The sequence below is a fragment of the Oscarella lobularis genome, chromosome 1 (genome assembly GCF_947507565.1).
Source record: "Oscarella lobularis chromosome 1, ooOscLobu1.1, whole genome shotgun sequence".
NCBI classification, from domain to species: Eukaryota; Metazoa; Porifera; class Homoscleromorpha; order Homosclerophorida; family Oscarellidae; genus Oscarella; species Oscarella lobularis.
The window spans coordinates 1-12,190 of record NC_089175.1 but is presented as its reverse complement, the minus strand read 5'-3'; the positions used below and the strand labels follow the sequence as shown (position 1 = coordinate 12,190).

The 12,190-nt window shown below is 45.8% G+C and overlaps 7 protein-coding genes and 1 long non-coding RNA gene across 9 annotated transcripts; 4 read left to right on the top strand and 4 right to left on the bottom strand.

The window, feature by feature from the left end:
- The first annotated feature begins 23 nt into the window (after positions 1-23).
- LOC136197167 (DNA replication complex GINS protein SLD5-like) lies at positions 24-710 on the top strand. The gene has a single exon (XM_065986877.1). It carries the CDS (start codon positions 38-40, stop codon positions 641-643), a length of 606 nt encoding a protein of 201 aa, XP_065842949.1. The 5' UTR covers positions 24-37; the 3' UTR covers positions 644-710.
- LOC136197124 (vacuolar protein-sorting-associated protein 36-like) lies at positions 611-2,542 on the bottom strand. The gene is made up of 13 exons (XM_065986835.1): positions 2,408-2,542; positions 2,288-2,356; positions 2,171-2,241; positions 2,002-2,116; positions 1,835-1,939; positions 1,706-1,780; positions 1,610-1,642; positions 1,481-1,558; positions 1,292-1,426; positions 1,168-1,233; positions 1,054-1,118; positions 837-998; positions 611-772 (listed from the first exon to the last, which is right to left on the bottom strand). Exons 1-13 carry the CDS (start codon positions 2,501-2,503, stop codon positions 673-675), a joined length of 1,170 nt encoding a protein of 389 aa, XP_065842907.1. The 5' UTR covers positions 2,504-2,542; the 3' UTR covers positions 611-672.
- LOC136197114 (p21-activated protein kinase-interacting protein 1-like) lies at positions 2,525-4,199 on the top strand. Its single transcript, XM_065986826.1, has 9 exons — positions 2,525-2,658; positions 2,712-2,824; positions 2,879-3,136; positions 3,195-3,247; positions 3,304-3,386; positions 3,436-3,498; positions 3,550-3,732; positions 3,788-3,923; positions 3,974-4,199. The coding sequence occupies exons 1-9, from the start codon at positions 2,536-2,538 to the stop codon at positions 4,138-4,140; spliced, it is 1,179 nt and encodes a 392-aa protein (XP_065842898.1). The 5' UTR covers positions 2,525-2,535; the 3' UTR covers positions 4,141-4,199.
- LOC136197141 (putative divalent cation/proton antiporter TMEM165) lies at positions 3,949-5,387 on the bottom strand. Its single transcript, XM_065986859.1, has 5 exons — positions 5,251-5,387; positions 4,804-5,196; positions 4,542-4,748; positions 4,387-4,492; positions 3,949-4,332 (listed from the first exon to the last, which is right to left on the bottom strand). The coding sequence occupies exons 1-5, from the start codon at positions 5,368-5,370 to the stop codon at positions 4,262-4,264; spliced, it is 897 nt and encodes a 298-aa protein (XP_065842931.1). The 5' UTR covers positions 5,371-5,387; the 3' UTR covers positions 3,949-4,261.
- An 85-nt stretch (positions 5,388-5,472) lies between these two features.
- On the top strand, positions 5,473-6,491 carry LOC136197133 (putative transferase CAF17 homolog, mitochondrial). Its single transcript, XM_065986847.1, has one exon. It carries the CDS (start codon positions 5,475-5,477, stop codon positions 6,444-6,446), a length of 972 nt encoding a protein of 323 aa, XP_065842919.1. The 5' UTR covers positions 5,473-5,474; the 3' UTR covers positions 6,447-6,491.
- LOC136197095 (uncharacterized) lies at positions 6,155-9,129 on the bottom strand. 2 transcript variants are annotated; one of them, XM_065986802.1, is made up of 5 exons: positions 9,080-9,129; positions 8,938-9,032; positions 7,319-8,876; positions 7,090-7,270; positions 6,155-7,028 (listed from the first exon to the last, which is right to left on the bottom strand). In XM_065986802.1, exons 1-5 carry the CDS (start codon positions 9,088-9,090, stop codon positions 6,525-6,527), a joined length of 2,349 nt encoding a protein of 782 aa, XP_065842874.1. In that variant the 5' UTR covers positions 9,091-9,129; the 3' UTR covers positions 6,155-6,524. The 2 variants fall into 2 exon arrangements, with proteins under 2 accessions (XP_065842874.1, XP_065842884.1); XM_065986812.1 differs by having other exon boundaries at positions 8,938-9,023; positions 9,080-9,127.
- A 73-nt stretch (positions 9,130-9,202) lies between these two features.
- LOC136196693 (uncharacterized) lies at positions 9,203-11,331 on the top strand. The gene is made up of 5 exons (XM_065986293.1): positions 9,203-9,281; positions 9,403-9,651; positions 9,710-9,765; positions 9,885-10,586; positions 10,657-11,331. Exons 1-5 carry the CDS (start codon positions 9,254-9,256, stop codon positions 11,272-11,274), a joined length of 1,653 nt encoding a protein of 550 aa, XP_065842365.1. The 5' UTR covers positions 9,203-9,253; the 3' UTR covers positions 11,275-11,331.
- Positions 11,332-11,776: 445 nt separating this feature from the next.
- Positions 11,777-12,190, bottom strand: LOC136187906 (uncharacterized). Its single transcript, XR_010670028.1, has 2 exons — positions 12,083-12,190; positions 11,777-12,003 (listed from the first exon to the last, which is right to left on the bottom strand). It is a non-coding gene; the product is annotated as an uncharacterized lncRNA (long non-coding RNA).

Here is a 12,190-nt window from a genome sequence, read left to right as displayed (position 1 = left end):
TAACGTGCTTTGAGAAAGTCCCGGGGCAGAGTAGAGTATGTCTTCGTTGGCGGCCGAAGAAGAGGCGATTACGGCAAGCGAAGTGCTTATGCAGCTCGAGAAGGCATGGACGAACGAAATGCTGGCGCCAGAGTTGCTCGAAGCGAAGCCGGAGCTTGTCGAGTGCATGATGGAGCAATTGAGCGAAATGGAAGAGAATATTCGACGCGTGAAAAAAGGCGATTTCGTCGCGAGTCTTCACCAACTCGAAATCGAACGAATACGATTCGTCGTGGCGAGTTATTTGCGAACTCGCTTGAAAAAAATCGAAACACATTACGTCATCCTTCTCGAAAAATCGCAGAAATTGTTATCAGTCGACGAGTTAGCGTACGCTAAAGAATACGCGCGTAACATCGAGAAGCTATTCGATGGACTCGCCTTGCGTCGAATGCCGAGTAATCTTCGAAATTTAGATGGGGATAAATTGGCTGTGATGCCAAATGACGACGCTTACGTTTTCTTTCGCGTCTTGCGTCGATGCAATGAGGTGGCGGCGGAGGAAGATGAAGTGCCCGTCGATTTGGAACGTGGCTCACAACATATTATGAGATATAGGCCCGTTGCTTCGTTACTTGCTGACAATTCTATTTTATTGCTATGATGATACTTAATTAGTAGGGAGGAGGGGTTTTAATTAGAAACCATTGTAAGAAATAAATTGGGATAAAAGCGGAGGCCTTCGACCGAGTCATCGCGACAGAGAACGTTCTTTTCCTCTGCTAAATGAAGTCTAAAGAAGACGAAGAGAATTGTCAGTGGCAGGAGGACATGGTCTAAGCTGTCCGTGCGCTTGCCTTTCTTTAGCCAATACTATGGATATGTTTGCCAATCTGGCAAGCTCTTCTGACGTCATTGATCCACGTTCTTCAACTAGACGACCTGTTTCCTTGATATAAGCACTTTCGCTGTGAGATGCAAGTTGAACGACCAGAACGCCGCTCTCAAATTTCGTCAGTCTTCAAAAAGAACAAATAATATTATACAGTAGTACTCAAATATGACATTTCTCACTTGATGGGAAGACGAAGGGATTCAAACATCTTGCACGCATTAAAGACATCATCGGGTGCAAGAAGCTACACAGTTACATAAACGCGAAATAAAAATAATTATTATTAATTATACCTCCATTCCTCTGGCTCGATTGAAACGGCAATAAACATCAGCCAGTGTCATGACACCGTTGCATTCCTAAGAGAAACGTATTCAATGAGAAGCACACTACTTTTTGCATGATGACTCTACTGACTTCAAGTGGTTTTAGTAAGAATTGAGCCAATTGCTTGGACAATTCTTTGTGGTAGGCGCTGCCACTACCATGTGTTTCCCTTGTAACTGGGTTGGCAATGCCAATGCTCAGAAGATACGCTTTGAAAGCGACAGTCTAAAGACACGTGAGTCAGTCACAGCTAAGTTATTGCAATTGACAATGACTCACTTCGTCCTCTGTTATTGAACCCTTCTTTTCTTCAAGTTTTGAAGCAAATCTGTCTGCCAACGTCACCATTTCTTTAGCCTATTTTCACCACATTCTCCTTTGCTTGTTTCTTTCGCCTAATAAGTGTACCTTATCCATTAATGCATCGAGGTCTTGAAACGCCTAAAGAAAAGAATAGTACAGTTGCTTTATACAGAAAACATTTGAATGCGCGAATCACTTGACCTGGGACAATTGCTTATCAGTCTGTCTCTTCTTTTCCGCAATGTTTCGCTCAATGCCAACAATACCAGCTCTCATCTAGAATGAATGAATGAACGAACAAACGTAGAAATTTCCCTTGTGACACAATACCCGACTGGTCCGTGGCTGGCTGTGTCCGGGTTTTCCTGATGATTCAGCCTCTATCGGAACTTCCCACAAGCGTTTCGCCGTTTCCTGCCGATACCTGTCATAGAACTAAAGGCAGGACAAGAGGATATTAATTAAATTAATTATTTAATTATTTAAAAATACAGTACCTCTGCCTGTCCACCTTTTTTGAAAGACAAACGAATGTAGGAATATGTACTTGTGACAAATGGGCCAGGATCGCGTTGACTTGGTGGAGCGTGCAAATGAACGATAATTTTGGCGCTACAGTACAGTAATGACAGTTCGACAGAGTCTATCTACCGGCATACTATCTACCTTTTCGTTAACGTCGCTGACGATTCGGAGAGACTTTGAACGAGAGCGTGAGCCAAAGCGAGCGTTCGACCCTTTATTACAATTCGATTTCGGCTAATCACTGTGCAACCGTCTTGCCTGCTGATCTTCGTCGTCCCAAACGATTCTGTGACTTGTCAGTCGCACTGTGCCCGAATCGAATGATGTCTGCGCGTGCACACTCTCCTTTTCTCCCCGAAAGAGGCCTCTCGAGTCTACCTTGTTTTCGCCATCGTATAGGCGAACTCCTCGCTGCTGTATGCACGACTTTTCGCCTGGTAAAAGGTCTTCGTTGACCCACGAGAGACGATCCATGAAGAAGGAAAATATCCCGTATAAAGCCGAAGATGTCTCTACGGCGGCTGCGCGATTCTTCTCGCCATTCGACGGCGACGGCGGTCAACGTTGCTGTGGGAACGTACGACGGTGTTGTAATAAGGCTAAAATTTGAAAAACAAGCAGATGGCAAGGTAGGTTTTTAGAGATATCGTATATGTTGCTTTTCGGTTGTCATCGCCGTTAGGTCTTCTTTAGCAAACGCTCTATCAACCAAACTCATTCTGGTTGCGTCAAATCGATGGCATTTTCTGCGACAGGAAAGTATCTTGCTACGGGTGGCACAGATGAGACGATTAGGTATACTTAGGAGGCATTTTTTGATTGAGATAATTGTTTTTGTCTCGGCTGCAGCATCTATGATATGGAATGTGAAATCGATCTCGGCGGTCTGAGTCAACACGGTGGATCGATCACGTGTCTCGAATTCTACGAGGATTCCTTTCTGATAAGTGCTAGTGACGATGGATGCATTTACCTGTGGAAGTGTGTCGATTCCGCTGCTTGGGAGTGTCTTTCTCAATTAAAAGGACACCGTTCCACTGTGAATTTTCTATCAATTCATCCGTCTGGTCGACTGGCACTGTCTGTTGGCAGAGATCGGACATTGAGGTGATGATGATACATTATTGAATTCACTCTCTAGCTATCAATCGAGTTGTCTTCTTAGAACGTGGAATCTTGTGACAGGCAAGAAAGCGTTTGTTATTAATCTCAAAAGAGGTAATCATCTTACTACAACTTTATGGTTGCAAGCCCCCTAAGTGTCCTTTCCTTAGTTTCACATTGCGTCAAGTGGACGCCCAAAGGAAATTCTTTTGTTGCCGTGCACGATACTTCAATTGACATCTATTCAACAGAAGTAACGCTAAACAACAGTACTAACCCCTCCTTCTCTCTGTCTTTTTTAGACAGGACATATAAGGCATAGAATTGAGAGCGAAGTCAGATTAACGGCACTTTGCTTCCCTACGGTACTCGTCAAATTCCTCATATACATTTCTATAAAAATAACACGCACACAGGAGGGAATGCTTGCTCTGGCTGATGACTGTGGGAATATAACCTTGTATGATTGCGCAACGGCAAATAAGCATGCGACAGTCAAAGGACATGAAAATCGAGTCAAAGGACTGACGGTTTTGGACAAACATCACATGGTATCAGTTTCATCTGATCACGAAGTTAAAGCGTGGGATGTCAAAGAGGTTTGATTTCTATGTAACCCCCTAAGAGCTTTGATTGCTACTTGCTTATGTACAGCTCTTTTGTGTGTGCTACATGAAGCTTTCGGTTGCCAGGCCAACTTGTCTTGCCGCCGCCACCGCCACCGTCGTTGCGCCCAAAACGGCGGAGGAAACGGCAGAAACGAGAGTAGTTGCTACAAAACCCAAATCAGGTGAGGCAGAGTAGAACCACTACTATTCTTTTTGTAACTGATTGAACTAGACAAAACAAAGAGATTGAATCGATTCATTTCTAAGCGTTCAGTAGGCATTGAACAGTTCTTAGAACTGAAACGAAACAAAGGAAAATGGGTAGGCACGCGATGGGAGCGACGGGAGCGACGACCTGGACGGTGTGAGCTACAACAGTGTACAAGTGGATGTTGTTAAAAAAACCTGAGTGTTTTTTTTTCTTTTTTCACTACTTAAATACACTGTTGTCTTCTGTGTTCGTCTTACGTTATGCGGCGCGTCGAGGAGGTCAAGGTAAGCTGCCGCGATCTAGCAAGCATCAGCTGCTTGGATCAAAGAAAAGAGACGTGGCAGCGAAAATGAGAAAGACGGCTCCACCAATAAGAGTCACTAAAAACGCATAGACAATAAGTGAAAGCCGCCGCCGCGTGATTGATTTCTCACCTGTTCGAACTGATATTCTCTGGGCTATTAATCGTCCACCTACAACAGCAATTGACGTACATATTGCATGGCCTAGAGTGCCACCAAACGCTACGCCAAGAGGATTCTACAGAAAAATATACAGTACAAGATCTCTTCTTTTATATGTGAGATACCTCTCGAGCGGCTAAAATGATTGTGGCAATTTGTGACCGGTCTCCCCATTCAGCAAGAAAAGTCATTGTCAATGCTTGAAGAAAAATAGGCGAAAGAAAACGACACCAGCGATTGGATTGTCGACGAAAGACCTTGGCTTTTACAACACCCGTCTCCAAGTCAGTACCATTAGGAGTAGTAGTGAACAATTGAGACGAGTCTTGCAACTACAGTAGAAGAAGTTTAATATTAGAGTCTCTAATTTATTTTTCATTTTCTTGCCTCTTCGTCTTTCTTTTTCAATTCGGCTTGAACATTTTCGAGTTCTTCTTGTCCCTCGTCAGGCGACATGTTCCATCCTTCGCGTAGCATTCGCACGCCGAATAGTGCAAAGAGAATAGTCGAAGCGTAATAGGTATAAAGACGCGGTACAACGGTCGTCGCGAATCCGAGAGCAACCGAAAGGAGAGTCATAAGAAAGAGAGCCATTATGGCACCAGAAAAGACGACGAGACGCGAATGACGCATGGCCATGATAGCAGCAATGAAAAACGTCTTGTCACCCAATTCGGAGACGATGATGACGGAGATGGAAGCGACGAAGGCGTGGGCAAATCCCACGGCGTAATTCAGTGTCCATTGGCTCAAACTGTTCGCGTCGACGTCGTCCAATGACTAAGAACATTTGCCTACTTGTCTACGGAAGAGTTGGAGCAAAAAACGAATTACTTGGACGTTTGCGTCGTTTGGTGACAAGTTCTCATTCGCTTTCTGTTCGACGGCGAGACAAGTTGAGACGCCCAACGATAATACGAGCAAAAACAGGCGTCTTCTTCCTTCCGATCGCATGGCAACTTGGAAGTAGACTACTAGTACAGTGTGGGAGGAAAGGAGATCCTGTTTCGTCGCGCGAAACGCAAACCATGCGCACTGCTCTGCGCACAGTGCGCAAAATGTTTCCACTGCGGCGTTCGTTTATTCGGCTCAGAGGTCCTGCCGCCGCCGTCGTGAGAGGTTGTGAACTCACCAAATTATCTTCCCGAGCCGTTGTGCGCGTCACAGGGCCAGATTCGGCGTCTCTCTTGCAAGGACTAATAACAAATGATATTCATGTTTCTTCTTCACCGTTCTACGCTCACTTTCTCAACGTTCAAGGTCGAATTCTTTACGACGCCTTGGTCTATCGATCGGCAGCAGCCGAAGCAGAAGCCGCCTATTGGATCGAGTCGGACGCAACGGTTCGAGATGAACTTGTGAAACATCTTCGAAGACACAAACTGCGAAAGAAAGCCACTATTATTGAAGGGGATAAAGATGACGAAGAATACGTCGTCGTAGCCCAAATAACTGCCGGTGACGTTGTACCTTTGGCACCATTGGTTGCAGCAGGCGGAGTTGATCCACGCGAAGAGAGTCTTGGTCATCGGTTCATTGTACGAAGAAAGGACGTGAACGATCTCGTATCTAATAATAATGAAGAAGACGACTATCATTTACTGAGATATTCATTAGGAATACCGGAAGGTGTCATTGATCTACCTCCGGGCAAATGTTTGCCACTCGAATCCAATTTAGTCTATGTAAACGGAATCAGTTTTCAAAAAGGTTGTTATGTTGGTCAAGAATTGACAGCAAGAACTCACCATACGGGAGTCATTCGAAAACGACTTGTCACTGTTTATATTGATGATGATGATGATGCAGTGATGTTGCCTGCTCCTGATGCGCCACTGACGACTGATCCCGGCGGGGGAAAAAGTGTTGGGCGAATGAGAGGAAGTGCTAAAGGTGGCAAATGGGGTCTGGCTCTTTTGAGAGTCAATGCCCTTGTCAAAGAAGGAAGAATATATGGCACTAGCCAGACGTCTGATAGACAAGTAGTTGTGCGCATGAAAACGCCCAAATGGTGGCCTCCGCCTTTGTAGAAAATGTAGAAAATAAAAAATACAAAAAAGCAGCAGCTGCTTGAGCAAAGAGAGTAGCAACAGCATCAGCAAAAAAGCTCACTCGTCGTCATTCTTGGATTTTGACCAAGGTGCCACAAATCGACGTAGCGGTTCTCTGATAGGCGGCGGATTTTGAAGTAAAAGCCGAGCAAATAATCCACCGACTTGAGCTCGAGCTTGATATTTGTGTTGATTTCCATCGACAACGTCAAAAGAATCGGCGAGTGGAACGCGTTGCGGAGTTTCTTGAACCCATTGCAACAATTTTGCCATCAATTGGTAGTGGACAGTGTCGTTGACAAAAGCGTCGATCCAGCCAATCCAGCCCAAATTGGATATCATCTGATTGCTGTCCAATGGCCATCCAAATTGCTCAATGTGACGCTGATATTCGTCAATCTCTTTATCGTAGACCTCTTGAGGAAAGAGCTTTGTTTGAAGAAATTGATCCCATACGAGGTTGTATTTGAGAGACCACGTGCCTGGCTGGTCATAGGCGAGACGATAGTGATCTCCGTCATCGGCCATTTTCATCCACTTGGAAGCATAATCAGAAGCAAGCTAAAGACGACAGTGAGAAGGCGCTAGAGAGAGAGAGATACACAGGGGTTTGCGTACTTACTTTACTGTATGTGGATTCACATTCCTTAAAACCAATAATTGAGCAAAGTTTTGCATACGCTCCAATGGCTATAATAGCCTTCATTGCCAAATTGGCGTCATGAGCAACGCCACCATCAGGATAATCGAATGATGGTTGAGCAACCGGATCCAAACCATTGGCAACCAAATATTCAGCAAATCTAAAGAAGAAGAAGTAGAAGATGATGATGACTATAGTTTACTCTTACTGTGTCAGAAGAGCAAAGTAATCTCGAACGATTGGTGGTGCCCCCAAGCGAGACAAAGAGGCGCCGGCTAACATCAAGAGAACGTCGGCTGTCGCTTCAATTGGCATGGGATTGCAATGATTATCGTCGTACCAGCATTGAAGTGCCGCTATGGGATACTCGCCCAAAAAGTGCGGACAGTAAGACTCTGAGTAGGTGATGTTGCGCGGAAATTTTGAGAGAAAATCGCCGTACGTTTCATTGTTAGCAAACATGAAAATCGGTCTTAGTAAGGCACTTATGGCGTCATTGTTATAGTAGAGATAGAGAGGCATGGCAGGAAAGTTATCAACGACACTCGCCGTGTGGCCCTTGTTCGAGCATCCTTTGCTGAATAGAAACGATTGAGCGCTTGTTTTCGATCCAAATTTGCCGTCATACCAGACACTTAGACTGGCTCCGAGTGTCTGACGATAGGCGAGAGAAGCGAGGACAGCGTAATCCATGCCACCGGCTATAATGAGATTTTTCACGAGCATCGTATCAAATGATTGGGTCATATAAGTAAAATTGATATAGGCCGGATACATGAAGTCAATGAGATCGACAATTGTCATTGGTTGATTGGGTTCTCGGTTGCCCTGACGCCAATAGGCTTCAAGGGTTTCATCAAAGAATGAAAATGACGCCGGAGAGTCGTCGTAGGCAACGAGAAAATAGACCCACGTCTTTGGGTAATAGGATGGGGTGTCGCTTGGCGTCACTAGAATGTCTTCGGTTGCTGCAGCCATTCCTGGCCAATCGGATTTCTGATCGCAATCGCACACGTGATCGTCTTCTTTATTTGTGCAAGCCGATTGGCCGGTTGCCGGTTCGTCTGTGTCAGGAATGAGTCCACTTGTAGCAAACATATTTCGTGACTTAATGACATTTCCAATCCAACCGCTTATGACAAAATCAGACGTCCAATAATAACCTTTGGGACTGAACGCCAAATGAGCGTAACCCCAATTGATTCTGACGTCATCGCCAGCTTTATCTAAAACTTTTTGAGGTTGTTTCGTTCCGATGCGCAAATCAATTAAATTATTTGGGGTTGTGACTCGAAATGATTCTACAGGTTCGTTGTCAGAGTTGACAGCCAATTGACTGGTGACGTCAAAATAGATGGCGACCGTGTGATTACGATTGTCCGTCGACCACATGTTGAATTCGACGAATGTCGTCGGACGAAACCAGTCGAAATCGTAAGCGACTTTTGGCGTGTTGAAAGTCAATCGAAGACGAACGCCCGCCCCTTCGTACGTGTAGATCGTACGTAGAGGATAGACTTGCGGATAGCCAACCTGCGTAAAGGCATCGAGATCGCTTTCGGTGACGCACGGTGGACCGATGAGACGATAGGTCGTTCCGTCGACTCGAATAAGAGAGAAAATTGCCTGGCTTTTGCCCGTCCAATGCGATGTCCACGTCGACGTTAGATTGTCGCTCGAAGACCAGATGGACAAGTAGGGATCGTGGACGATGAGAGGGACAGACGGAACGCGAATTGCCGGAATTTCAATGTTTTCTTGAGCGGCTAAAAAGGTCGGAAGGATTTCGTAACGCTAAAAAACCTCCGCGGCGACAAATCGTTATACCAGTGCAGCGCATAAAAGCGAAGAGAAAGAAGCAGAGTGCAGGCGAAAACCGCACGATCATCGCCATCCTCGCAGGACGTACTCCACTAAGCAAACTAGAGGTAAGAAGATCAGATTGCACACAGCTACAATTAGGCCTGACTTATTTGGCATTCGGACTTCAACGGATTCAACTTATGACAGAAGCGGGTTGGAATCAACTCGTCGTCGAGCGTGCGCAGTTGTTCGTCAGACGTCAGCTTCGGCCCTCGTGTTCAAACGAAACGCGTCTCGCTCTTCTCTTCTCGCTGCCCTGCTTATCTCGCTTGTTCGCATAATGGCGGCGTCAAAGGAGCTTCAATCGGGTAATTTTAATTTTAGAGTCGTTCGACTCTTATGGCGGCTCTTTTCCGCTCGATCTCCGGCCGGGCACGCCCTGAAGATGAAGAGAATTGATCAGTTTTCCACTAATTATTGTCTTTTCAGTTCAAATGCCGATGGGCGTCATAACTGAGCCTAGCCGAGTGTCTTTTGACGTTCCAAATGCGACGAAGCATGAGTGGTGTAAAAGCCGAGTTCCAGCGAAACTCAGCCTACGAAGTTCCTCCTCGGAATTGGAAACGTGCAAAGCAGACCGAGGTCTTTACTTTTGCACCGTGACGTTTACGGATGATTCCGGCGAGGAACGGCAGAAGACGTCGGAGTTATTTGAAGTACTGCCGCCAAACCGTATGGGTGGCTAGTAATTCATTTACCATTGTGTGCTCTGCATGTCCTTTTGCTTCGTTTTCAGGAAAGAAGAGTGAACTTGATATTTGGCCGAAATTGCAACCGGGATTTCAAATGAAGGTAATGCCAATCCTCTGTACAGCAGTTCCTCTTGCTAACAAAAGCGGAACTACTCTACACTAATACTATATCACTCACTCACTCACTCACACTCACCCATTATAACAATTCTCCTGCAGACATTCAGCGCCTACAGTCCTTCAGACATTTACGCAAGCAAGGACAAGGGGCAACGTTTCGCCAACGAATATTTGGCCTCTGAAGTCCCAGCCGCTGTCTTTCAGAAGGAATTCTGCGCTTTCACTGACACTCCGCGTCTCGACGAATTCACCACAAACCTAGTTGATGACGTGGCTACCGCCCTCGTTAGCAACAAGCTTGGAGATATCATTATCCATTTACGAAGTCTCCTCGCAGCTTACAGCTTTCCGAACGACGCCAAGCCATTCGTTCAGGGGCAGTTTCCCGTCGGCGGACAACCCAAAGAAAGCGATTCCCGTCTCGACCAGTTTGCCGCCGACTTAGCCATTGCCATTTCATTCCAGGGAATGGCTTTCCCAATTGTTTTTTTGGAGCACAAAAGCGACGACAAAAAGCCGCCCCAGCAGCTGTTTTGGCAAGGAATATCCTACTTCAGCCATATAGACAGTTATCTTCGCCAAATGGAGGATGTCGCTGTCTTTTGTCCCAGGCTGCTGATCGGTCTGACGCCTACATCCCTATCTGCCCACGCCGTGGCTCCTGCTGCTGCTGCTGGCTCGAAGTTGGGACACTCTACGATTTTCCGAGAAAAGAAGACTGTGGAGACGGCCCGAAAGGTCGTTCATGCTCTTCTCAATAGTCTGTCCGGAATATTTCAAAAGTGCAAATTCACAACCATGGTACGGTAGTTGATCCAATTCACCCTAGGGCCGGCGCCCACTTAGCTAAATGAAACGTTCTTCTCTTTAGCCTTTGCTCCCGCAGATCAATTCCTGCAAGGAAATCAAGTCATTGGAATACACGCGAGCGCTGAGCGATAAGGCCTTCGAAGCGAGGGCAATCATAAGCGGAAGCGGAGGAGATTCCACTGCTGTGGTCGTCAAATTTGTGAAGGAAAGCTACCCCATCGGTATTCATTGCCAGTGCGCGAAAGAAGGCTACGCTCCTGACGTCATTGCTTACGAGAAAAGGCCGCTCTACACAATAGTCGTCATGGAGAAGGTGGAAGGGGAAACGCTCGCCGAGTTTCTTGAAAAGGGCAGCGCTGGCACAGAGCTGCAGCCTCAACGAATCAAGAGAATAGTGGCGGAGCTGGATCGCGCTCTCTGGTCTTTGCACAGCCGAGAGTACGTCCATGGCGACTTCCGTTGCACAAACATCATCGTCACTCAAGAAGGAAGTGTCAAGATCATCGATTTTGACTGGGCTTGCAAGGAATCCGTTGAAAGCGTCTATCCCATTCGCTTGAATGCGAACATGAGATGGCCATGCGCAAAAGGTGATCAGAAGCTGATGCTTCATGATCGCTATTTCTTGGCCGGAAATAAAGCTCGCCTGATGAAGATGCTGAGGAGAATGGAGAAGTGAGACACGTTTTTTTTCTATTTCATCTCTTGTGTATCGGTACGACTTACTTGAGTTACTTTCTCTACAATCCGTGCTTCTAGCATCCTGATATGTATATTGTACCTTCACCTAAATTCCTACAGTACGTAATTGGAGTGATAGCCTACTGTACTGTATAGCTACTAAATAAAATCATCAGCTCCCACAGGTTTGACGTACTGCTTGCTTAGATTAGTAGTACTCGTTTATTAATTAAAAGTGTACGTGCACAAACTGTCGAGCAATAAAAAAAAGACGAATAAAATTGCCGTTTTTCGACGTGTTTCATGTTTGAAGCATACTCTGGCAAGACGTAGCGTACGTCATCTTTTCACGAGGAAGTCCCGGATTTTATAGGGTAACCAGCTTTTTGAGAAAAAACGAAGAAAAAGCCGTTTACCCTACAAAATCCGGGACATTGCGCCTTGTGACAGATGGCAGAGGATGGCAGATACATGTATATGTAAGAACACAAAAGAGTACGTGTAGTACAGAAATTTTATTTGAATAGCCCCAAAATCGGGTACTGGAATGGAAGTGGGGCCCCTCGTGGGGATCTTTGCCCGAAAGTCGATAAACGAAGTATAAACAACAGACACAACAAGCAGAAACAAAGTCGATAGTTCTGTCCATCAAAAGTCGTTTTCAAGCATTGGCATTGTCGTATTCCGACTCGGCCATGTTTTCTTGAGACCCATGAGTACGATTCTCCTATTACAGTAGAAAAAAGAAAAAAAAGATTCGGGGGGAATACGTCAATTGACAGCTACGTTGCTAATTGTCAGTTTACCTTGACCGGATCGTTCTTTGTCCCAGTCATTGTCCCAGTGGCGTACATGGGATTAGTAAAGCCATCACCGCCAGCAGCGTCATCTTTCACCGAGCCAAAATCTTCAGG